Source organism: Corvus kubaryi, unplaced genomic scaffold, assembly GCF_017639235.1.
Source record: "Corvus kubaryi isolate FWS band 111438036 unplaced genomic scaffold, C.kubaryi_AGA036_p1.0 134, whole genome shotgun sequence".
In the NCBI taxonomy this organism is placed as follows: Eukaryota; Metazoa; Chordata; class Aves; order Passeriformes; family Corvidae; genus Corvus; species Corvus kubaryi.
The window spans coordinates 6,073,239-6,099,164 of record NW_024580668.1 but is presented as its reverse complement, the minus strand read 5'-3'; the positions used below and the strand labels follow the sequence as shown (position 1 = coordinate 6,099,164).

Here is a 25,926-nt window from a genome sequence, read left to right as displayed (position 1 = left end):
TTAACAAGGTCACTTCGAGGCACAGAAACCTCTGTAAAATATGCTCATTCCCCACATGGCCAGCGAGGTGAGGAATAAATGTTTCACTCATAGGAAATGGTGATTTACGATTAATTTCCAAAAGAAGGAAATCCTTTTTTAATCAAAATAATTTATAGGGTTAATCTAAAGGCAGTGTTTGCTCGCCAGCATGGAAAGCCAGGCAAGGTGAAGATGGATGGGGTTTGTCCATGGGATTTGAATCAGCTCTGCACGGGAGGCCCTGTAGTCAAGGATACCTGTATTATTTATGGCCAAGGTTTTCAGAAGGGAATAGTTGATCTTGCATCCCTTGGGTTTGGTCGCTCAGTGTGTGACCTGTGCAGAGCACCAGCCTCCCTGAAAAATGGCCTTTCGAAATCCTATTCCTCACTATTTATTTGTTGTGTTTGGTGCTCATGGCTGGATGTAGGTGGGCAGAAACCCAGGATCCCCTCATTTAATGCTGCTGGGTCAGAACTGAGCAGGGCTGGACCTAACAAGGAATACAAGAACCTGCAGACTTCAGATTCCACAGAGAAAAGGGGTTTAAAGAAATGCTGGGAGTTTTTTTGTAGTTGTTTTTGGGAGTGTGTGGCTGCAGTAGGTGACAGAGTGATGCTGTTTTAACCCTGGTGAGGAGTGATTGCCCCTCTGCTCCCCTATTGCTGGAGGTGCTCAGAGCTGCACAGGACCTGGCTCTCAGGATGTATCCCACACTTCAGCTCCAAGTTAATTTCATCTCACATCTGCTGCTTATTAAATTAATGCTAGATGGTTCCCTGGAATGAGCACTACAGATTTTTATAGCATATCACAGGTGCTCAGGTGCTGCAAACTCTGAAAGCAAAGCAGGCAACTGTACAGGGATCCATAAAGTGGGAAAATACGGTGTGGTTTGTCACTGGAAAGGCTGACAATTGTTGAGGAAGAGATGAGATAAGAAAAACAAGACGAGTTTGGTACTATACTGATGTTATTTATAATCTCACTACAGACCTAATTTCTCTTGTAACTTTAATCCTCCCCATTTGCAGCAAGCAATCTATTATATTGGAAGATATTTGAGATGCTTTGGGAGTAGGGAAATTATTATACATAAAATATGTAGCTAATATTATTAGAACAGACTTTGATTAATTTCGCAGCTGGCAACATTACCCCTGCCTGAAAATTAAATCCATTTGCTATCCGTGTGGAAGTAATCGTGTTAATATCAAAGCTAGTTTTAAAATGAAATGGGGAGAGCTCCACTCCATGTCTCCCATGCAAGGAATCAGGGATGCGAGACGAAGGGCTGGAGTGATAATTCCTTGCTAACACAAGGAGTTATCCTTTCCTCCACAAAATTTGCAAGACTTAACAGAGTTTTTTGTGATGTATTTAAGGTACATTCAAGCATATAGATAAATTCAAGTGACCTTGTCTCAGTCTCACCCTTGGTTTGCAATATTGCCTGTGGGCAGACACTAACATTTGTATTTGTCCTGCGTGTTTGTGCAGCACCAAGCGCAGCAGAGCCCTGCTCTCATGGGCAGGTTTATCACCCCAGTAGTTATTGACAGCAAAGATACGTGCCCAAGCCAGAAATATCTCAGTCTAATTACACTGGAATGATTTTGAAAAGCAGTTGGACGAGATTAAAGAGACAGCTTTTGTTAATTAAGAACTGTTTGGGCTTCCGGTGCTATAAAGATCCCAGCTGGCCCCATATCCACCTCTGGCTGCAGCTGGGCTCTGGATCTCCCCCTTTGTTTCTCCTGCTAAAGTTTTCCTCCCTGCAGCCTGTTTGCTAGAGTGCAGGGATTCTCTCCTCCTCCTCCTCCTCCTTTTCCTCAGCAGGAGGTGGGCAGGTCTGACTACATTAAATATACAAACACGCTGTGCTCACTCTCTGCTCCAGAGGCATCATCGGTGGCCCGTCAGCAGCAAAATCCGAGCAAAGGCTGCCCCAAGGGCTGGGGGAAGGCGGAAAGCAGCAACAGCAAATAAACCAGCAGCCAAAGCGCCCCGTAGGAAAGGGGAGAGGAGCAGCAGGGAGCCCAGGGAGGCTGGGCAGCCCAGGCTCTTACAGGAGCTCTCTGCAGCCATTGCACATCACTTGTGGGTATCCGAGCAGCAGCGTCCCAGGAAAGAGCATCCTTCGAGGAGGAAGAGCTAGAAATCACTCAGAAGAGAGAAGAGAATAAAAACAGAGCACCAGCTGTTATCCCTTCCCAGACGGAGAGAGAGCGAAAGGAGTTTAGGGGAATGAACCTGGAGGATCCGGAGACTCAGAGTGGAAAAGTTGCCCTGACGGGAGACTCTGCACACTAAAGCTCTGCTCCACGATGGGATTTCTCGTGCCTAAGGGAAACCTCCTCCTCCTGCTGTGTGCCAGCATTTTCCCCGGTAAGTTTGAGAAAGCTCTTCTCCCCCTGCTCTGCTCTTTAGTTCTTTCTTCCCTTATCCCTCTCAAAGACACACTGCAGAGACCAGCCCCTGTCAACAGGGAATTTCCCTGACTCCTCCACCCTTCTGCCCCATCATTTCTGGTCCCCTGAACACCAGCCTCTGCTGAGCAGTGCTTTGCCTTTATTTTCTGCTCCTTGTCTGATTTGATGGAGAAAGGATTAAAGCCACGGTGGGAAGGGGACAGGAGGGGGAAACCAGCTGGGGGCTCAGCATCTTTCTTCTTGCCTGGGCTTTTCTTCCTTAGGTAAAGTGTGTTAATGTGTCTCGGGGCTACAGCTCCGGCTGGGGAGAGCACAGCCAGCGCTCAGCTAATGCTTCCCTTTGTATAATCCAGGGCAGCTAAAGACTAAGTAGAAGCCATATTCCACGAGGGACGTGGGGAGAGCCCCCGGCTCCCTCTCCCCTCTGTCTGGTACAGCCGGCACAGGAGCACAGCTCCTCCGACAGCCCCTGGGTGAAACTTGGCTTTAATTTTTAATAACCACCAGGCACCTCTGTAGCTCCTGGAGCCTACGTGTGGGGTCAGGACTGCTCCTCGCAGCCTCCAACTTTTAAAGTTATGCCTGAGCAAAACTGGGATCTTGTTATCCGACTTGTTCTCTTCACCATCCTCTTCCTTCCCCCATTGTTGTTGTGAAATGCCCACTAAGAAGGTTAAAAAGCTGAATTTCTGTCTACCTTTTTTTTTTCCCTGATGCTTTTGATGCCAGTTTTGATGTGTAAATCTGATCCAAAATCCCTATCTCCCACCACGAGGCTGCTCTTTCCCTTTTGGCTTGCCCTTCTAGCATCCCTCTTCCCTGCTTGCAGACTCCAGCGCTAGAAACTTGCCACAAAGTGGCCATAAAAATTAGACCAGATTCAGGGGGCAATGGCTCATGTAGTGTTTTCTGAATGGTATTACTGGTGCTGCCATTTTCTTCAGACCAACCCTGCTCTGTAAGAGTGGGTGAATAGAATGAGGAATACCTGGCAATGCCTGGGATAGAGGGGAGGCAAATCACCCGAGTAGCATCGCCCTCCTGTGTGTCCCCAAGTGCCCATCGCTGGAGTTTGCTGGAGTTTCCCTCTGGAGAAGGCTCCAGCTATGCCAGCTCTTGGACCTGCAGGTGTTTCATTCCTTCCCCACAGCCTTTGGCCATGTGGAGACCCGAGCCCATGCAGAGGAGCGACTCCTGAAGAAACTCTTCTCTGGTTATAACAAGTGGTCCCGTCCTGTTGCCAACATCTCGGACGTGGTCCTTGTCCGCTTCGGCCTGTCCATCGCCCAGCTCATCGATGTGGTAAGTGCAACCTCTTTGTGCAACAAAGGCCAAGACTAGCCAGGCTGGGGCCCAGGTAGAGGCTTTAGAGATTGTGCAGATCTTGCTCCTGCATTTTTCTCCTTCCTGTCCCTATTTGCACGTGGTACTTCCCAGGACAGTGTGTCCGTGCAGCTGCGCATTCCTTGAGCAGGTATTGGGGGGCTTTCAGAGAATAGTTTGGGTTGGAAGGGACCTTTAAAGGCCATCTCATCAAACCCCCTTATTTTTCAGAAGAGGGGATTCCCTGCCACTTTCTACTGTAGTCATGGGACAGAGTGAAAAGGGTGATAATGCCCCAGCCCTGGAAGTGTTCAAGGCCAGGTTGGATGAGGCTTTGATCAGCCTGGTTTAGTGGAAGGTGTTGGAGGGGGTTGGAATTGGATGAGCTTTAAAGCCTCTTCCAACACAAACCATCCTGTGATTTCTATGATAATGGAAAGAAGAATGCAACTTAAAGACATTACTTGTGTGGGACAATCATAATAGATGACTCTCCACACAGTGTTATATTTTGAATTTAGAGTTTTGAGATGAAAAGGAAGCAGCTAAGATGGTTCAGGAGATGGGGAATCAAAGACACCAGTTGCTGGAGAGTCTCATCTCCTCATGCAGAAGCCATCAACTTCCAGCTTTGCAGCACAGAAATGGTCTCCCATTCCCCTCCTCACTCTTACATCAGCCTGAGGGATCCAGGGCTGTTTGCAGTTGCTAATGTTGAAGTTGCACGGTTCTCATCTGAATAATTGATAAGACTAAAGATGAGACATTAGTGACTGTGGAGGCATGAGAGAGACTTTCCATTATGCAGCTGCTGAATCGTGGAAGAGGGGGGATCGATACACCTGCTCCACAGTGCTTGCCTGGTTTACTTAAGAAAAATTAATCTTCTTAAAATCATGTCAGTGGTTAGAAGTGCAGCTTGTGGGCAGAGCTGTGCCGGGACCTGTGGGCATGGCTGGAGGAGAGCTCTCACCCCTCCTGCCCCAGTCTGTGACTGGTGACACTCCTGCCACCAGTGTGGCTCTTCAGCTCCTCTCCCCCTTCCCGACAGTGACAGTTTTGGTGCAAACCCCGCTGCAGTTGTTAGACCCAATGCTCAGCTCCCAACGACAAGGAGTCTGAAAGGGAAATCAGAGCTGTATTCAAACCCCAGCTCCTGCTGACAAAAGCTGGGGGCAGGGGAATAGAAATCAATGGGGAACTCGACATTCCTGCATGTCCTTATCTCACCCTGGAGTGCTGAGGGATTTCTGAGCCCAGAAATAAGGGGGAAGGGATCAAATATGTGTCCAGGAGCAGCCACCGAGAGATGCACTTGGACTCCTGTGCCTGTGTGTCTGCAGGACCTCACGTGCTGTGTTCACCTTGAGAGAAGGGGCCAGGTAGTGCAACATCCCCATGGCTGTGGAGTCACTGCTGTCCTCTGGGCTGGCTCCATGAGGAGCATCCAGCTGTGCCAGCTGAGGAGGAACTCGGTCATTAGCACATTGCAAACCCCTCTGAGCTAATCCCATGGGACTGGAGCTGTGCTTCACTCAGGACAGGAGAACAGCAGAGCCTTGGGTGTAGTGATGGGCAGGAGCTTCCACAAAGGGTGGTTCCAGGGAGGAAAATTCCAGTGAAGGGCAGCACCTGCTACACTGGGATGCCCAGTGCAGGGCCTGTGGAGGAGACCTTCAGGTGCTTGAATTGTGAAGTAGTAAGAGAAGCAGGTTCTCAAGGATCGGTCCAGGTCATGGCATTCTTCATCTCCCAGCAGCACCCGAGGAAGCAGCTGGATATTTTCTCTCCCTTTGTTTCTCATTGGAGTGTTTTTGTATTCCTCCTTACTCCATGTGCTTCTGGTCCCTAGCCCTGGAGGAGAGAATCTCTGATCAGGTTTTACATCTGGTGCCACAACAGCAATGAGGAGGCTCAGGGAGGAGGAGGCAGAGCTCCCCCCAAACCTCCTGGATTTTAATGTTCACAATCAATCCTGAACTGCCACAAGAGCAAGGTTAATGATGAGCAGTTTGCTGTCAGATGAGCCCTGCCAGCTCAGCTGGGTTTGATGCCAACCAAGGCAAGGGAGAAAAAAGAACCACACAAATACACCCTGAGCTGTGGTGGGACTCTTCAGTCAGACCAGCTCTAGGCTGTGCTCCACATAATTCATCTGACTTACTTACAGAGGGCACAAAAGGCAAACAGCAAACAGCAATTAACTCTACTGCAGTGCTGCTAGCATTGTATCTGCCTGACATTATTTACATATATATACACAGTCCTACCTTTCCATGCTATTTGTGCATAGGAGTGGGAAAAAGTCTACCCATTGATGGAAATACACCAGGCTTCCCAAGAGTTCAATGTCAGTGGAGCAGCTGGGGTTTATCCAGAAAAGCCAGTCCATAGTGCCACAAGTTCATGTGTTTGGTAGAAGGAGAAATGCTGCTGAGTTTCTTGTTTCCAGAATTGTGTCCATGGATAACGTTTCACAGGAGAACACCCATGCAGATGCAGCTGAGCATTGGAATCCACCACACGTGTTGTGAGTAAGGGTTTATATATCCATCACTGCCTTCCTTCAGCGCTCAGGTTGAAGGCAGGCTGGGGAGCTTTTTCCTCTACCTGGTATCATCATCCCAGGCTGAATCCATCAGCACTGAGGAAAATCCCAATAAATTCCAGTCCATCTGCTCACAGGATTGCTAGGTGCAGGCTCAGCTGTTCAGTGGTATCAGACAGCTGTGGCCTGTCCCATGTCAAATGACAGAAACATCTGCTTTTTATTTCCAAGATGGAACTTACATTTATTGCAGAAGTGATTTGTAATTACATAAATGAAATACAATTAAGAGAAATTAAGAGGGTTCTTTAGGCCACTTAATCTGCTCCTGTAACCAATATCTGATCTTGCATTTCAGGATGAGAAAAATCAAATGATGACCACGAATGTGTGGGTGAAGCAGGTGGGTGCCCCCAAATATGTATTTTTCCATGTTCCTTTTCAGTTTTTCTGTTGAACTCTCCCAACTTCGTAACCACCTCATTTTTGGCAGGAGTGGCACGACTACAAGCTGCGCTGGGACCCCCAGGAATACGAAAATGTCACATCCATCCGAATCCCCTCGGAGCTCATCTGGAGGCCAGACATTGTCCTTTACAACAAGTGAGTGTGAGCCCTGTGGCCAGAGGGGAAAGCCATCCTTGCAGATTTTCTCTGTTCATGGGGTTAAAATGCTTCCTGTAATGATTCCTCTTTATTTGGTTCTCTGTGGTTGGATTTCATGTAGATTCTATAACATCTGTCCCAGACATGCCTTAAATGATATGACTGAAGTTCATCACAAGGGCTTTGCTCTCCTAATGATCCTTCCTCTGAGCAGCCAGTTTTGTTGGGGAACGCCAGGTATTGTTTCCTCTTCACATGGCAGATGCACAATTAAGCTGGATTTGAGCTTTCAGTCCTCTTCAATTTCATTTCACCCAAGAGCTCTCCCCTAATTCATCACCGTCAACTGGAAAAGCCAATTACTGAGGATGGGCTTAAATAAGGAATATATGCTGAAACATGTCAGGCTTGTGCATCTACAAACAAAGGTTTCAGGTCAGCTAAATACCATTCTGGAATGATTCCTAATTAGGTATTTGTTCCTCATCCCAGTTGTTTGGAATCTGTCTCTGGTATGGACACTTCTAGGAAGCAGGTTGTGGTTTTCTTTCTTTCCTTTGCAGCCTGTTGATATTCTTAGAAATGCTGCCCAAGTGCCAAGGCTGTTTTCTCCCTGGAGCCCCACCACAGCTCTCCAGTCTCCCAGGATGTCAGATATCCCAGTCCCCTGCCCCAGCACAGGCCCCAGAGAAAAAGGCATCAAAGAAAAGCATCTTTGCATGCGGCTGACACTCAGAGAAAACCCTCAGAGCAGCAGCCAGTCTCGGTTTTAATAAACAGTTGCCTGGTTCTGGCTTTATATGATTTTGTTTCTGTTTAAAAACCAAAATAAATGGCTGAAGCTGGAATCTGCCCAGGGGAATGTGAGCTTTGGAGACTACAGGGGCTGTTATCTTTCCCATTAGCTTGTTTCTGATCCTCAGTAGTGTGGAGTGATTGAAAACCTCTTGGAAATCACTGCATCCTCACCGAGCACCTTTCAGAGATTAGCCCAATGAAAATGACTCATCTGGAGGCACTTGGACCATCCTGCCCTACAGGGACACACTCTGAGCATGAGCATTGCACTGCAAGTGCAGTGAAGACCAAGAAAGGTCTTCACAGCTTCCACTGGGGAAAAAAAGTCCTTGTCGTTGTTTAGATAATGACAATGGCAAGGATTATTATTTTCAGAGCTCCTGGTGGTTGTTGTGGTGGACCATGGTGCCAAAGGAAATGGTGCGACCCAAATCCCCACGGGACCTTTGTGCATCAAACCATCCTTTTGCTGGAGCTCCTGGCACATAAGAACCTGATGTGTCACCTCTGCTTCCTCTCCCTTGGCTCAACACGGTTGAAGAGGATGGTCCATGCAAGGAGGGGCCTGGAAATGAAGAATCACAGAATGACAGAATGGTTTGGGATGAACAGGATTCTAAAGATGATCTCATTCCATCCCCCCTGCCATGGGTAGGGACACCTTCCACTAGACCAGGTTGCTCAAAGCCCTGCCCAACCTTGCCTTGAGCACTTCCAGGGATAGGAAGGATTCCAGAAGGAGACCTTGGTATTCTTTAGGTCTCTGGATATTTTGGGATTTCACGCTGGAGGCATCCCTCAGATGTCCAGGACACCCAGACCTCAAGCTGGGCAGCCTTTGGCTCCTGCCCCTCACACGCTCTGCCCCTCTGCCTTGTTGTAGTTTACTGTTGCTGCAACTTGAGTCTCCACAGTGACTCCAGGGGTCTGATCTCCTGGCCACAGCAGCCACTCCAGAACGTCCTTCTCATCCTTTTCTGGGCTGAGAGCCTTTAGGCCCTGCCCACCTTACTGCTCTGACTTGCAGTAGCAAATCTGACTATCCTGGGACCTGCTCGCACAGGGAGATCTCGTGCCTCAGCTCCTCACATCCAAGCTACTTCCCTCCCTTGATCCATACTTAGCATTAATAATCACGCATTCATCTGCTGGTTGTCATGAGTCTATCATGCATTTTTAATTGGTTACTTTAGCCATGAATTAAACATGGTGTAGGCTAGGCACCAGACATTAGTGGGTTTCCATTAATTCCATATGTCTTCACAGCTGTGTCTCCCTGTGCAAACTGTTTTCTGCCTTGAGATGTACTTCTCTCTTCCACCTAACTTCCTATCAAACCCACCTGCAGCTGCAGTCAATATCTGCATCAGGTTTCACATTTTTTAGGGATTGCAGGGCAAATGCAAGGCAAAACCTTCAGAGTGGTGGGGCACCAAAGTGAGGCTCTTCTGCAGAGCATTTCACCCACTGCATTCCCAGCCAGGGCTTCTCCTGGTGGGCATCTCAGCTGGAAACGATAGTGACTAGTCATGGTGATGCTAACAAGGAGTCCATCTCATATTTTACAAATATATATAGATAGTTTAGAGGGAGTTTAACATAGCTGCACATAATTCTGGGTCTCTAAGAGCAAGAGAATGTGCAAAGTAACTTTGGTGGAAGAGAGTAAGAGGCCACACTGACCTTTTGCACTCTTCAGGCTTTTTAGTGTGAGCTAATTATTGCTTATCACATTCTCTGGCAGAAATATGGTATTGCTGTTTGGGATGGAATCCTTTAGAAAAAAAATTATACAAATACCTCTTCTGTTTTCCTCTTGGATTATATACAGAAATGGTAAAAATTCAGTTTATTTCAGATTTACATCTTTAAGGAAACCTAACCCTTTGTTGTGAGTTTGCTCTCATATCCTGGCTCGTTATTGTAAAAAACATTCCATTTACCCACTCTAGAGACCCAAATTAAATCAGTAAATTCAGCTGGTTTGGCCTAGAGAGTAAATATAGTTGTCAACACTCATAAGGAATCAGAAACCAAATTAATATCCTACAGGGAAATTAATACGCTGTTGAATTTTCAGGCTTGGTGAGATAAGTTCCAAGACTCTGCAAATAGTTTCTACTGGATGTGACACAACATATGTAAAACAGAGGAATATGAGTTCACAGTGAAGTGACAAAGCCTCCTCTTTGCCAAGAAACCAGACTGTTCCTTATCTGAGGTTGTAAAGGCTCTTCAGGCACCACCAAATCATTTCTAAATGAATTATCTAATCCTCTGCTTTGATTTGTTTTTCCATTCATGAATGGCTTTGAAGCACATTTTCATTTTTCTCTGTATATTTGAAATATACAAAAAAGAATTGTATTTTTTTCCTCTAATGAGGGAATAAGCTCTTGAGGGTTGAATTTTTTGTTTGTGGTTAGGGTTTTTTTGGTGGTTTTTTTTTTGCTTCTCCACCACTCTGTTGAGCCACTTGTTCATCATAGGAGGTCCAGAGGAGAAACCTCTGAAAGGACAGGTTTATATCCAGGTGTTCAGCTGCTAAAGGGTGCCCGGGGCAATCCAAGCCCATGTCCTTGAGCCTAATGCATGGTCAGGGAATTTGAAATGTGAGCTCCACTGGCTGGTTTTCAACTGGATAATCATGGTAGTATCACAATGTTTGTCTTCTCCAGCCTGGTGATTTAAAAACCTAGGAAGAAGCTACTAGGAACATTAAGAATTCAAAAGTTTTGTTTTTCTTGGTATATTCTGGGGTTAACTGTTCCAGAAAGTAATCCCTGCTTTAGACTCCACAGTGACAAACAAAAAGAAATAAAAAAGACAAGATCAGATACGAAGGAAAATCAAATACAAATTTCTGTAATTAGGGGTAGGAAACATCTTGAGGAATTCACCCAATGGTAAAATGGAAGGAAGGGATTACTGGACTGGGTTAGAAGATCATCTGGCAGGCAGCTTTTGAGAATCATGGAAAAGCAAAGAGTTGTTTTGAAAATTACTGTAGCAGCTTGTTCTTGTGAGCTATACTGTGATGTTTGCAAGCAGTTAGATTTAGGGAGTAACACTGGTTTCATGACTCATCCCAAAGCTCTTTGGAGGAGAAATACCAAAAGATGCCCCAGTGCAACCTTTAAAATTGGAAACATGCTTGACATTTTTCTTTGTGTGCACTGGCACAGATCTCATCATTGTGCACCAACTGCATTTATAATAGGCAAAAAAGTCACTGATTCACTCTTCAGCTCTCCTGATTCTTCTGGGAGCTTCGGTGGTTGTTTGTCTGGAGAGGGATGTCTTCAGATGCTCTGAGGTTTGCTGCCAAGCTCTACCCAGTAATACAGGAGCTGATAGAAGGAAATCTATAGGAGGGATCCCTCTCCTGGGCTGCTGCTCTGTTCACACCCAAGGGCTCCTCCTACCACTCTGCTAAGGACCGAGCAAGAGCTTTGCCTTCAAAGTGCTGGCAAGGATCCTTGGCAAAGGGGAGAATCAGAGCAAAATGCACCAATCCAGCACAGTCAGAGCCTTCTGAGACACCTGTGCTCATTCCATCAGCGTAGCACAGCCTTTTCTGAGAATGGTGCCTGTTTTGCCGGGGGACAATCAAAATTTCATTAGTTACTGCTGGTTTCTAAACATCTAAACCAAGCAAAAGCTGGGACGTGACTGAAGGAAGTCCCATCAGTGCACAGACATCCCCACCTGCACCCAAGAAGTTTGTACCCAAGTTGCCAAGATCCTGGAGATATTTAAAACCCAGCTAGGTAAGGTCCTGATCCTCTTGTGGCTGACCTGCTTTGAGCAGGAAGTTTTGGGCAGGAGACAATTCCAGAGGTCCCTTCCAAGCAGTGCATTTGTAGTTATCATTTGGTAACACAAAACAGTAGTTAAACAACATATTTTCTGGTTTGCATTTGGAGAGAATTTTAATCTGAACATTACAGAAGCATCTCTTTAATGTGTACCAAAAGGGTGCAGGCTCTTAATACTACAATTTTTCTTTGTTACTGCTCTTTGATGAAAAATGCTTTAAATGAGGACATTCTACTATATCCATGTATGTATATAGATAATTTTCAGGCTCTTAAAGCTCTATTTGGATTTAAATTGCATCATCAGAAATTAAAATAAATGTGTGCCTCATTTACATGCATTCTGAAAACACTTAATTTTGTGAGATGATGTATCTCCCAACTGCAGGAAAATAGAAAGTGGCAAAAGAAAATAAAAATTCTCCGTCAGCAGAGCTTTTTAGTGAAACATGGCTGGTGGATGTCAGTAAAACAATGCCATCCTCAAACCCTTATAAACTTAGGATATTTGGAAGAGCAGCCTTTATTCTCAAAATGAGAACTCAAAGGCTGCAGCACACAGCAGAGCTCTTTCCTTGAGAAAAGAATAGGTAATTGTCTTCTCTCTTTCTTGGTGAGCATGGCTGTGTTTGACATGAAAATACAAGAGCTCCAGTTCTTTATTACTGACATATTTTTAAAGCTGTCAGGTCAGAGTAACCAGGAGAGCCTGACTATCTGAATTCTCCAGTTCTTGTGATGTTTACCTTGCACTCACGCCTTCTTCCAAATGGATTTTCATGACAACTGTCACAACAGAGTGGTCTCCACTGAGCGAGATGAGAATGTGCTACTGCTCTAAAGGAATGTCTGCAGATTTTCTCTGTCCCACTACATCAGCTCTCCTCGTGTAAGGCAATATTCATGTGGTGCAGTCAGGGCTGTCGGAACAGGACTGGGTTTTCCCACAGCAAAGCTTTCCAAAAGAGCACAGGGTTTCCCCAGTCTCCTGACTGCAGACTGTGTTCTCACCTTCATCCCTTGGAGGAGATTGGGGAAAGACTTTGGAAGGCAGTCAACAGCCAGGTGACCTTGTTTGCTCCCTCTCTCATGTGGAGAGGAGCAGAATCAAAGTCTCACCCAGGAGGGGAGAGAGAATCTCTCCAGGCTCCCCTGCACGGGCAGGGTGCCAGCAGGCATAGCTTCCAGTCCAGTAGACATATGCTTGAAGGTCCAGTGTGGGTGGAAAGCTTGCAGAAGGAGGCAAAAATATATGGATGCATGAAGGGTGAGACAAGTGGGAGCACTGCCTTTGCATGATGTAGCTGGGTTATATTCTATGTACACAGCATGGCTGATTTACCCTACTTACAAACTCCTCTACGTTGAACTGCAGTGAGAAGTCCAAACCCACCCAGTAAAGTCAGGAATTCCTTCCTAGTCCTGTTAGGTGGGTGAGGCAGGAGCATCCCAGGGTGTTTTGTGGCTCCTCAGAGTCAATAGTGGGCTAAATCCGAGGAGATACTCTGCAGCTGGTTTCACTCCTGCCATGGCACTGCAGGCAAAATCCAGCCTGGAAAGCAGTGCCAGTGTTATTTGTAGTAACATGTGAGCCAAAGAGGACCGAGGATGAAGCTGGGTTTGTTAGATGAGCAATTAAAAAATTAAAAAATACATTCCTTGTTAAAAAGCAGATAGTTTACAGAAACAAGTGACACACAAGATCTGCAGCATCACAATGGTTCCATCTACACTTGCAGAAGAGGAGTGTGGCTGATCACACAGAAACTGCAAAACTGCCAGGGAAGGCATTTCTGGGAATGAAACACAGTTACATGAATTATTATCATTCCTGGATGACATCTTAGCAGGAGCTTCGTGTTCTTTTCCAAGAGTCTTTGAAGGAAAAATGCACACCTGTGTTGTTTACCCAGCCACTTAGGCACTGCTCTACCTAAGAAGGGAAACACTCATAGTGGATGCTCATAATCCCTTTTCTCTAATAAGATCAATTATAAATATTGCTCCATTAGTGAGCGATTTAATCATGCCTCAGAGATATCATTAAATGCAGAATTGGATTCCATATTCCTAGTGAGATTTAAGCAGAAAACCACCGAGAACAGCAAGCACTGGACTGTCACTTGCTGTGCATATTTCATGTCTCAATTTGGCTTTACTGTGCTCCTGGCAAAACCCAGGAGAAAAAAAAGAAGTGGTTTTCATCAAAATCACATGTTCTGAAGTGTAACTTAGATTTAAGAATGAAGAGGTAAGACAGGAGCTGGATGGATTGTACAATGGCTCAGGTTTATTTGCTTCAGAGTAGATCACGGTGCTGATTTTGTTTTAATCCCTTTGGGAGAGTCTTGTACATAGTTTCCCCTTCCTTTTTTTTTTTTATTTAATAAGTGTTTTAAATCTTTAGAAAAAATTCCAGTTATAGGTCAAAAAGCACTGTGTCCTTTTGTGTTCTTTTGTTTTTCCAAAATCTGCCACAAAGAACAAAGAAGAGTTTAGTATAACCTGGTTCTACACCACACAAGAATTCTGAGTTTATTTTTCCATTAATTCAAGCAGCCTAGAAAATTGTCTCAAGGACATCTGGGCTGTGATCCTGAGGATTGGGGACATATTCCATCTCTGCCCAGAAACCGTGTTAGCCAAGGCAGCTCAGCTAGGGCCAGATCCTGCCCCTATTTCTCAATAATACACCAGTCTCATTTTTGGGATGTTTCATAGGGCAAGAAGAAATATGTGATGTGTTGTGAGGCCCTGGCACAGGCTGCCCAGAGAAGCTGTGGCTGTCCCAACCCTGGAATTGTTCATGGCCAGGTTGGACGGGGCTTGGAGCAATCTGGGAGAGAGGAAGGGAAAAAAAAAAAATGTCCATGGCAGGGAGTCGAAATGAGATGGTCTTTAAGGTCCTTTCCAACCCAAAGCATTCCATGATTCTATGATTCCATGAAACTGTCAAAAAGTCCTTTTGTTTTTCAGTTTTGCTTATAAATGAATGGATGGTCTTCTAAAGAAATGAATTTAGAAAGTTCCTCTGCCTTCTGCAGCTTGAGGAGCTCTGCTGGGTGATCGCCCCGTGTTGATGATCCTGCTGCTGGTGGGGAGGAGGAGAGATGTGACCCCTGTCACTGTGTGGCTGCTGTCAGGGCACATCTGGGCACTGGAGCAGCAGAGCAGGGCCCAGGGATTTTGCCGACTGCAGGCTGGGCTGGCTTCAGCCGGAAGGACTGGGCAGGTGCAGAGAGCTTTCTATCTATATCAGCCTGAATAATTCATCTCAAGTTTTTAGCAGAAACTCTCTTCCTCTGCTCTGCACAGCCTCCCCATTGTCTGGCAGTGCTGCTATTTGTAACTGGGTTTCTTCCTCCAAAAGCCTGGAAAATACAGTTTATTCATACAATTCCAATACAAAATCCTGTACTGTTATCTATTTATCTCATACCACCACACAGACCCCAGCTGAGAGTCCTTGTGAGAAGACACCACAAAAGACAGTTCTCTTCCTGACTGGGAAATCAAAAGATTAATGTTCTTTATTCCTATTAATAGGATGTTCTTGCTGTTTTTCACATAAAAGACTGAATGATTACCCAACACTCTTTCATTTTTAGCAGCTGTCACAAATAATTCTGCAGAGCCCACAGCTACGCTACCTGATAGTACTTCCTCCCACCTCTAAAACAAACTCACCCCATTCCAGAGCCCTTATGGGACACTTTTGGGGAAAACAAATCACACCAAGGAACTGACTTATGCCAGGGAAAAGCTGATATTTGCATGCATTCCAGGGCTTGTGTAAACCAAGAGTTCAAAGTCCACTGGACTGAGTGGATGGATACAGTGTTTGGACATGATGTGTCTCTTGCATCTCTCAGGTCATCTGGAAGCCAGGCACTAAATATCCTCTTTGCTTAACAGAGTTGACATGTCCTAGAGAAGTCTCAGACTTTTTTTATCTTCCATCTGTTCCCAGTGCTGACGGTGACTTTGCAGTCACCCACCTGACCAAAGCTCACCTCTTCTACGACGGGAGAATTAAGTGGATGCCCCCTGCTATCTATAAAAGCTCCTGCAGCATCGACGTCACCTTCTTTCCCTTTGACCAGCAAAACTGCACGATGAAGTTTGGCTCCTGGACCTACGACAAAGCCAAGATAGACTTGGTGAGCATGCACAGCCACGTGGACCAGCTGGACTACTGGGAGAGTGGGGAGTGGGTCATCATCAATGCTGTGGGCAATTACAACAGCAAGAAATATGAGTGCTGCACAGAGATCTATCCCGATATAACTTATTCCTTCATTATCCGGAGGCTGCCGCTGTTCTACACCATCAACCTGATCATCCCCTGCCTGCTGATCTCCTGCCTGACTGTCCTGGTCTTCTACCTGCCCTCTGAGTGTGGAGAGAAGATAACCCTGTGCATCTCCGTGCTGCTGTCCCTCACTGTGTTCCTGCTGCTCATCACGGAGATCATCCCATCCACCTCCTTGGTCATCCCTCTGATTGGGGAGTACCTCCTCTTCACCATGATATTTGTTACCTTGTCTATCATCATCACTGTCTTTGTGCTCAACGTGCACCACCGCTCCCCCCGTACCCACACGATGCCAGACTGGGTGAGGAGGGTCTTCCTTGATGTAGTCCCACGGATCCTTTTCATGAAACGTCCCTCCACAGTGAAGGACAATTGCAAGAAGCTCATTGAGTCCATGCACAAAATAACCAACGCGCCAAGGCTTTGGTCCGAGATTGACGTGGAACCCAACTTCACTACCTCATCCTCCCCCAGCCCCCAGAGCAATGAGCCATCACCCACCTCTTCCTTCTGTGCCCACCTTGAGGAGCCAGCCAAGCCTCAGCCCATCTGCAGGTCCCCCTCTGGGCAGTACTCTGTGCTGCACCCAGAGCCCATACAGGTGACCTGCTCCTCTCCACAGCCCTCCTGCCACCCCCCGAGAGACACCCAGGCCACCTCTGCCTTGAAAGGCAGGTCACTGAGTGTCCAGCAGATGTACAGCCCCCACAAGGCAGAGGAGGGGACAATCCGCTGCAGGTCCCGGAGCATCCAGTACTGCTACCTGCAGGAGGACTCTTCCCAGACCAATGGCCACTCCAGTGGCTCTCCGGCATCCCAGCGGTGCCACCTCAATGGGGAGCAGCCCCAGCACAAGCCCCCTCAGTGCAAGTGTAAGTGCAAAAAGGGCGAGGCAGCTGGCACAGCAGCCCAGGGGAGCAAGAGCCACAGCGCCAAAGAGCAACACCTCGTGCTGATGTCCCCAGCCCTGAAGCTGGCAGTGGAAGGGGTTCACTACATCGCAGACCACCTGCGGGCGGAGGATGCGGATTTCTCAGTAAGTATTCCAACGGAGCCTGCTCTCCTTCAGAAAGTCAAAAATGACCTGCTAAGGGAGCTGTATCAAGCCTTGAGCTGTGCAGAGTGTGTGATGCAGGCTCAGCCATCCCTCTGTTGCGGGTTTTGGCCACTGCAGGCACTGCTGGAGATGTCCTTGAGGTTGTTGCACAAGTGCCAAGGGGGTTGCACAACCAGGTCATGCTCAGGGCTGCTCTAGAACAATGGATTCTCCCGCAGAAAATAAGAGTAAAGTTGTTGTTAGGTAGCAGAGATACAGTTAGGATTGTGAGAGACCCAAAATGCAGCCATCTCATGGGAACAGAGAATTATTTTTTATTTAAGCCTCTGGCGAGCAGGAAATTCACACTCTCTGCTTTTTATTAGTCACTGACTCTGACTGTGGAGCCCAGGAAAGCAAATTGCCCAAGCAGGCTGTGGGTGTGGGAAGCCGTAGTAGCGTGGGGATATTGCAGGGGCTGTTTAGCTCTGCTCTCATATCATGATGTGATTCCCCATTAGTGGACTTCCACTGGAGCAGTTGGCTCTGTGCAGGGAGGTGGGGGAACAAATTTCCTGCTTATTCTGTGGAGGTAAATAGGCCTACAAATAAAGGAAGTAGAAGCTGAAAGGATTTCTTTTCATGGAGATAGCGATGCACCCAACAAATGCCACATCCCTTCACAGCTCTTGTAGCTCTTTCCTGCAGGACTGTGGATACAGTGTGCTAGTAATTATGGCCATAATGAAGGCAGGCACAAGATAACCTGAAGTTAGTCATCTTATTAAAGAAAAGTCTTATCTAGCTTTTCCTGGGCAGATCCGTACACAAAGGTGCTTTTTAACTTTGCCTACAGTTTAAATTTCTTCAGATTTAGAATCAGTGCAAGACATAATGCATTTATACAAGACTTCCTAGGCATGGAGAGCATCTTTTATTTGCATTTTTCACAGCACTGAGCACTGAGCAGCAGCAAGAAAAGCTTAAATACTCCTGTCCATTTCTATACTCTTTGGTATCATAGTTAAGGGCCTCTGTTCTTCAATGGATTTCACTTCACAGCATCCCTTTGAGGAAGGAACTGTTTATTCCTTATATTGAGGAGTTAGAGCCAAAACACAAACCTCCTATTCAAGGTCACAGAACAAATCTGTGGCAGAGATGGGCTGTGAATCCTCATCTTCATTAGCTGCCAGTCCAAAACTCCTTGCCAGGGTAAAGCACTTCAGAAGCACATTAGGAGTGCAGGAATTAAACTCTGCTCTCTCCCCCTGGCAATAATCACAAGTAAACCCATGGATGTCAGTTCAGTTTAACTCAATTTTTCCCCACGGTGCAAATGAAATAATATTACACCAATTACACTTCCCGTTTCAAATTATTCTCCCTGCTGAGCTGGTTGGTGTTATCAAGAATGGACTCAATTAGTATTTTGGGTTCCTTCCTCTTAATTTTTTTAAATGAAGCAGTCTTCATAAGCCACAGATTTTCTTCTGATACCTTCTGCTGCTCTTCCCTCTTGAAATGAAGTGATTATCCTGAAGAGAAAGCTATTTACAGCACTAAACATCAAAAGAAGAAGAAAAGGAGCACTTCTGAGCCTTTGGTCTCTGACCCAACCTCCTGCCAGCCCAGGCTGTGAGAAAAGGCACCAGGAAAACATCCAGCAATGAGCTGTGGGCAGGTTTGTGGGCTCTCCTGGGGACTGGGGGTGACCTTTCTCCACTATTCCACAGTAGCTGTGGCTGGCACAGAAGGCAGAGCTTGAGTTTTCAGATAGAGGGGGTAATGCTGACTCCAGTGTGGGGCTGCACTATTTTCTCTCCCTGGACCCAAGTAACATCAAGTAGGAAAGCAAAATTTTTTTCTCCTGGTGGAAATGAAAAAGAAGAAGGAAAATGATATTCTGGAACTGAAATGTACTGTGAGGAGCAGAACTGATGTAATGAAGTGAGAATTTATTGGGGGAAAATATCAGTACTCAGAAATTTGCTTTCATCTTAAAATCAAATTGTGGAATTTCTTCATGGAAGTCTTCAATAAATCTATCAGCAGGCACCTCTGATGCAGCTGCTGAGACACATCTCACAGTCTTGTGGGCAATATTTCCAGGGACATTCACCTTCCCAGAAGGAGAGCAGAGCTTCTTTTAAGTTCCTGTCTTTTTTTTTTTCTAAAGCTCCTTTGCCACAGGGGCAGTGCTTCTAAATTAAAAGTAAATAGCTCATTTAATTAAGTGCTCCAGCGAAGAGAAAATGGGAAATGCAAGAGGCAGTTGTTTGTTACAGAAAGATATCTGCAAACAATGCAGGCACAATGGGACACTGGGGAAAACGCACGGCGGAATTGTCCCGGCGTATGATGGAAATGCCATTAGAAATTAATTACAGACTGAAAGGCAAAACAAGTTCCATGGCACACATCAGCCAAAATAACCACACACCACCAGCACCATCTGGGAAATGGATCTGTCCAGGGCTGTGTGCATCTCCGGAATACTCTGGTATGAAGACATTTAAAAATAAAATGGGAAGGAATAAAGCTGAGGGGGAGGAAGCAGGATAATCTCACTGGGTTATTTTTAACAAAGTACAATAAAACCACCTGGGACTGCTCTAATCTGTGTTGCAGAGTCCGGGTCCTGGGGATCAGATGTTACCAAGGCACCTCAATCCTCCACTCAAATCCTGAGGCTCAGACCCACAAGGAGCTGGCCCAGGGAAGAGCTGCAGATACATGCTTTTCGGAAATTTGAGTGGGGGAGTCAGCTGGTGTTTCCCCTGATTGTTTCCCAAAAATAATTTTGAGTGAGCTGCTTAAAAACTAATCAAAATAGAGGTCAAGAGTTGTGGTGGCAGATGTTGACAGCTGCATGGATGTCAGAGAGACGTCTGTGGATCAGACCCCACGTGGGGTGCTGGACCACGGGGAAATGCTACAGTGATGGCAGAACACAAAACAAAAAATCCAGATCATTTTGTCTCACTCATCTTCTTTTTTTTTTCATTATCTCCCCATAATTTCCAATTTCACCCTCTGTGCTCTCAGTCTGAAGCAGGGTATTGATTTTACAAACATCTGATGCACCCCCAGCTATCATTTTCAAGATGGGCTCAGTATTTCTGCATACATCATTACATTAGAAAGCAAATTTCTGTCCAAGTTGTTCTTCTTCGCCCACTTTCCTCTTCTTTGCTCAGAGAGAAACTCATCAAGTTTCTTTTCTTTGTGTGACCTAGCACTTATTTTTACTAGCATAAATATTCAAAGAAAGTTATTTTACCAGAATGAGGGATTATTTACTCAATCCAGCTTTCCACTTGGACATCAGGTGGTAAATTTCAGATTTTCTTAACACGTTGGCTGCGTCATGAGACATTAATCCCATAAAAACAATCATCCAGAGCTTGCTTAGATGCCTTTCTCACGAGGAATTTTAAGCATCAGAGACTCCAACTCTCAGCAAGTGATGAATAGGTCAGAAAATAGGTGCAGCAAAGGGGAGTTACCCACTGAGCTCTTTCCACAGAACTGTAAAATCACAGGGTTGTTTGGGTTGGAAGGGACCTTAAAGCTCTTCTCATTCCACCTGCCATGAGCAGAGCCCCATCCAACCTGCCCTTGAACTTTCCAGGGATGGGGCAGCCACAGCTTCTCTGGGCAACTGCGCCAGGGCCTCAGCATCCCCGCAGTAAAGAATTTCTTCTTCTTTTCTAATCTAAAGTACTCTATTTCAGTTTAAAGCCATTTCCCCTTGTCCTGGCAGTACATGCTCTCATAAATTTGAATAAATTACAGTTCACAACCCAAGTAGATTATAGAAGCTTGGGATGAGACAATTCCTTTTGATTTCAAGGGTCACTATTTTTTTTTACTTACCCTAATTATAGATGGTTGTGCAGAAGGCTGTACAATCATAAAATAACGTGATTTTCCCCAAGAAGGTGACAAGATGCAGGATGAACCTGATTGTTTTCTCTGCCTATTCCATAGAAAAGGATGGCTTAACTTTATGCTGGTTTTAAAAGGAATAAATCTATCCATTGCATGAAAACATTGAACCCATTCTTATGCTTTTGACAACGTTCAGGTGTTCCTGAAATTGAAAATGCTTTATCCAGAGATAATGTAATATGGTTTCCAGTGCGTGCCTCATTTCCCAGCTCACCAATCTGCTCACTGAGCCAAGGAGCTGAGCAACACCTCTGTACCTGGAAACATCCTCTGCTGCAAATGGCATTTCACTGATATCTGGATTGCTTCCTTTACCAAGATGCATTTTTGGCAGCTTTGCCGTCCCCTGCTCCTTTCACCACTCACAGCCACTGAAGAGGTTTGAGCAGGCTCCTGCTGAGATGTTTTCTCCAAAGAACACGGCAGCGTGCCGAATTTCAGCCCTCGGGCCTATTAATCACCAAGTGGGAAGTTGTAGGAAATTATAATGGGTACAGTCATATCAAACAGAACTTTGCCATCTGATCAGGCCTCTCCCTGGGAAAGAAATGAATAACAACAATGTAATAGAAGAAGTTTTCATATGTGTATAGTTTCTTAATGAAGCAACCATTTACCATTCTGCCTCATGGTACTAGACCTCCACCGAGAGGAATTGCTGGAAAATCCTCCTACAGCAAGGCAAAAATGGGGAAAGCAGAGGGTGAGGGTGCTTTTATTTGCTGGCTCGTTTTCCCTGCTTATTCACCCAAAGCTGTAAATCCCTTCACAGAAAGAGTTTGGCTTTGTTAATCTGTAAGCAAATCTTTTTATGAGCATGGGGAATCTTACCCCCCACCCTCTCCAGCTTGAATCACAGCCTCACTGTAACACCCAGTTACAGTTGTTGCTCATGGAAAATGGGAGAGTGAGTGTGCAGAGAACCTTAATTATCCACGGGGGTGTGTCTGTCATCCATAGGGATTTGTGACTTCACACACACACACCCCTGCAGTCTGGGAATCTCTCAGGTTATTGATAGAATAAACCTTTGTCATTTTATAGGACTGCTAAGTATGAGCGAGACCTTCCCCTCCTATCTCTGGAATTATATGAAAATATCCTATTTTGGAGTCAAGGTCTAAGAGTTTTCACAAATTTTAATCTCAAGTAAATGTTAATGATTGGCCTTTCCCCTCTGTGTTCCAGGTGAAGGAGGACTGGAAGTACGTTGCAATGGTCATCGACAGGATTTTCCTCTGGATGTTCATCATTGTGTGTTTGCTGGGAACTGTTGGGCTCTTTCTCCCACCGTGGCTGGCAGGAATGATCTAAATACAGCACCAAAGGGAAGAAAGTATTGTCCCACTATCCCACTCTATGGATTTTAGTTCACCTGGAAGGAGAGAACAGAGAAGTGGAGGCAGCCCTTTGAATAATTCACTGCTTGTCCACACTTGAGCTGCTCCTGAGCTCTAGGGGAATCCTTTCCAAGGTTGCATTGTTTTGCCAAGCCATTTTCATCTCCTCCATCTAATTTAGGGGAAAAGTTCTTATCAAAGTCTGTACATAGCATGGTGGCATTCATTGGCATATACCCAGCAGTGTAAGAACACAAGCTTATCTGTAAAGCAGCACAGAAGGGGCTCTGCATCCACAAACCAGCCCCTGGCAATAGCTCCAGTCATCCTCAGCAGTCTCACTGTGCCCTGCCCAGTGATTTTTCCCTGTCAGGCTGAAGTCTTTCAGGACTGTATGTCCCTGTATGAGTCATTTTATAAATAAAGTTCCAGATTTGGGATACCTGTGCAGGATGTGGTCTGTGTTCAGCTGGTAAAGACAGAGAGACTGGAAAGGTTTAAATAATTGCTTGTGACCAACAGTGATCATTAGATGCAGATTTTATACAGATTTCACTTTGGCCAGTGCCCTCCAGAAGCTGTGGAGACTGGGGCTGAATGAGGATCATGCAAATGGAGGGAGGATTTGGGGTTAAGATTGGGACCGTGTTGATAACACTTTAGTGTACTTTCAGAGGAAATCTCCTGGATCCAAGTTATGGCTTCTGCAAGACAGCAGAGGGTCACCCTGAGCTGTAAAACCCCTGGTGTATGTGGAGAAGATACCTAGACACGGGGAAGCCAGAATAGAAGTCCAGGATGACATTAGGATAATAAAGAAATGTGCCAGGGTCACCTACAGTGGGTTATTTAGAGAGAGAGACCCTGTGATCTCCCTGGGCAGCCTCCGTGCTCTGCCACCCTCAGTGTAAAGCAGATTTTCCTCATGTTGAGGTGAAACTTCTTGTGTTTCAGTCTGTCCAGCTCAGTTTGGTCTGGCTCACCAATCCCATCCTCCGTGCTGGGTGCCAGCTGGGTACAGCCCACAGCCCAGAGTCTCCCTGCTTCCTTCAGAGCTCTCAGAGGCATAAGAGCTTATGAACATTTCACCTCTGTGTGCAGGCAAGGGCAGATGTGGTCTAAAAATCCAGCTTGCCCCAGCTCTGGCAGCTCTGGGATCTGGGATCAGCACACACGAGACTGACTGGGCACTGGGAAGTTAACCGTGCTCTGAATTTAGGGGAATACACACCAGGAGAGGCAGGCAGCTGCCTGGAGACCAGCACAGACGGTGCTGGTAGAAGCCAGAGCCAGGTGAGACCCCAGGCGAGACCCCGGGCGAGACCCCAGGCGGGACGTGTCACCCCTGTGTGGTAGCCTGGCACATGAGGCTTGTTCCTGCCACATGGCTCAGTGAGCAGCACAGAGCTGCTCAGGCTCGTGACAGCAATGCTGGAACCGAAACAATGTGGTTTAGGGACTTCTTTGAATTTCAAGTTACTGCACTCAACCCAAACAACGCAGGTTAAAAATCAATGCAGTGATCAGCCTGTGAGGCCTCAGCTAAGAAACTACAACTGACCTCTGTGTTCACAGACTCAGCCAAGTGCTTAAAATCTTTTTGGCTCACAAAAAAAAACGGAGTAGCCGTGATTTGGGCCAGTTCCACGAAGAGCTGTGCTGGCACAGCATGGGGAGGGAGGGAGGGAGGGAGGATGAGGGAGCCGAGCTGCTGTTCCTCGTTGCTTGTTTTCAGAATGAAGAGAGACTCAGCCTTTGGAGATGCTAATTTATCCCTTTTCACAGTCAGTGAGTTTGCTTATAGCAATGAAAGGAAAACAAACAGTCGAACATCTTCAAGGTCTAGTGCATAGATGTACCAGCACAGCTGCAGTCTGTGTGCAGGGCTGTGACACAGCGGGGCTGCCTCTCGGTCTGTCACTGCCACGACGGGGTCACAGGGGCAGCCTGAGCCCTCTCCAGCACCTTTTCACATTTTGAGTGCACTGACAAAAGGATCATGAAGGTGGTAGATTTCTAACCCTGGGCACTGCTGGGTCAGGGGCATCATATCACAGCAATGCCCACAACAGCTGCTCTGAGCTCCCTCTGCCTCCCCCTCCTCCTCCTCCTCCCCCTCCTGAACACATGAGAATCACTAACAACGGAGCAGGTGGGAGGCTTGGCTGTGCATGCACATTTTTAGCAGTGAAACCACCAGCAGTTTCCAACTGGGATTGAGTCAGCAGCAGCTCAAGTCTCTGCTCACATGTCCCAGCAAACACGGGAGCGACAGCCAAAGCCAAGCCAGGGTGGCTGGACAGCAACAGCTGCTGCTGGGCCCGAGGGCAGAAGGGAATGGTTTGGAGGCACCAGGAGAACTGATAGAGGTTTAAGGACAGAGTAAGAGCCAAATGTTTAAGGTGGCATATTGGGAAGTTCAGTAGGGACAGGCACAGGCTGTCCTTTGGTCGCAGCAAAGGGTTCGTCTCCAATCCTCACCTTTTCTGCTCGAAGTTATGGCCAGTGCACACAGTGTGAAGGGCAGCGTGGCACTTTGACTACAACACAGCAGGACATGAAACCCCGGGCAGAATGGCCCTGCCATGCAGGAGGGGGAGGAGGAAAGAGCTCCGTTAGCACATCAGAAGTATCAGGTGTGGTTAGGAGTGCTAAGGATGTGATTTTGTCCCTGAAGAGTCAGTGCCACTGCAGGATCACAGGGTTTGGGAGGACAAGATGAGAAGTGTCAACTGAAACCAGTTACAAAGGTGTCACTGGTGTTTGGGGAGAAGCTGGGGTAGGCCAGGTCTGTGGCATCCTCTGCTTTGTTAATGTCATAGCAGTTTTCATTCACTGATAACTACAGTTCTTCTCATGTTGCATTAGTAGTTTCCCAGGTTAAAGTTCAAATAAATTCTTGTTTCTGCTTCTGACGTGCCTCTTTTTAAAGTCTGAGGGGAGAAATTAGGAAACAACATCTACTGCTCTTTCTTAGGCAGGTTATTCCATCTTAGAGGTTGTTTAGGAGGATGCTATCCCTCCATAGGATTCAATGATCAGAAACTGGAATAAAACTGGGACATGAACCAGACTATAACTGTAGAATAATGAATAATTGTGCTATTTCAAACCCATGGAACACAAAGAGGGGTTTTTAGCATATGAAAGACTCCGGGAAAATGCATGCAGCTAGACCGCTGGCATTTGTAATGTTCCCAGCTCAGAAATTATTCCCAGGACTTGAGTGAACAAGCTGGCATCAGAAGAAGAGTGAGGAAGCAAGAGTGGGACACAACAAGAGCTCTAAAAGTTTCTTGGCAAAGATCCACAGAAAAGTAAATGGTTTTCAGGTTCGAGTGCAAAACTAAGCTCAGAGACCCCAAAGGCATCAAAGACAGCAGATATGGATGTTGATCTTTTCTGTTTTACTTGTGCAGGAGAGATTGAATCCTTGCCATGGTGTTTGATGCTTTCCTTCCAGTACTGCTCCTTTGGGCATGAATGGAAGAAAAATGACTGTAACAACCTCAGTTACCTCCATTGTTCTGTTTTTCCCTACTTCTTCTTTCTTCTGCTTCCCTAATGCTCACTTTGCCTTATCATCTTCCCAGCCACAGAGGATGCAGGGTATTTTGTCTGCAGCTGGCTGGTAGGATGATCAATGTAATCCCCATTTCCCCAGCATTTTCAGGGCTGATTTCCATCTCATTCCCCGATGAGCTAATCCACATAGCTTATAACACCTCCCTTTTG

General features: G+C 46.2%; 1 protein-coding gene across 1 annotated transcript; it reads left to right on the top strand.

Moving 5' to 3' along the window:
* The first annotated feature begins 1,607 nt into the window (after positions 1–1,607).
* CHRNA4 (cholinergic receptor nicotinic alpha 4 subunit) lies at positions 1,608–22,631 on the top strand. The gene is made up of 6 exons (XM_042046820.1): positions 1,608–2,409; positions 3,604–3,755; positions 6,683–6,727; positions 6,818–6,927; positions 15,517–16,897; positions 22,040–22,631. The coding sequence occupies exons 1-6, from the start codon at positions 2,349–2,351 to the stop codon at positions 22,163–22,165; spliced, it is 1,875 nt and encodes a 624-aa protein (XP_041902754.1). The 5' UTR covers positions 1,608–2,348; the 3' UTR covers positions 22,166–22,631.
* The last annotated feature ends 3,295 nt before the right edge of the window (positions 22,632–25,926 follow it).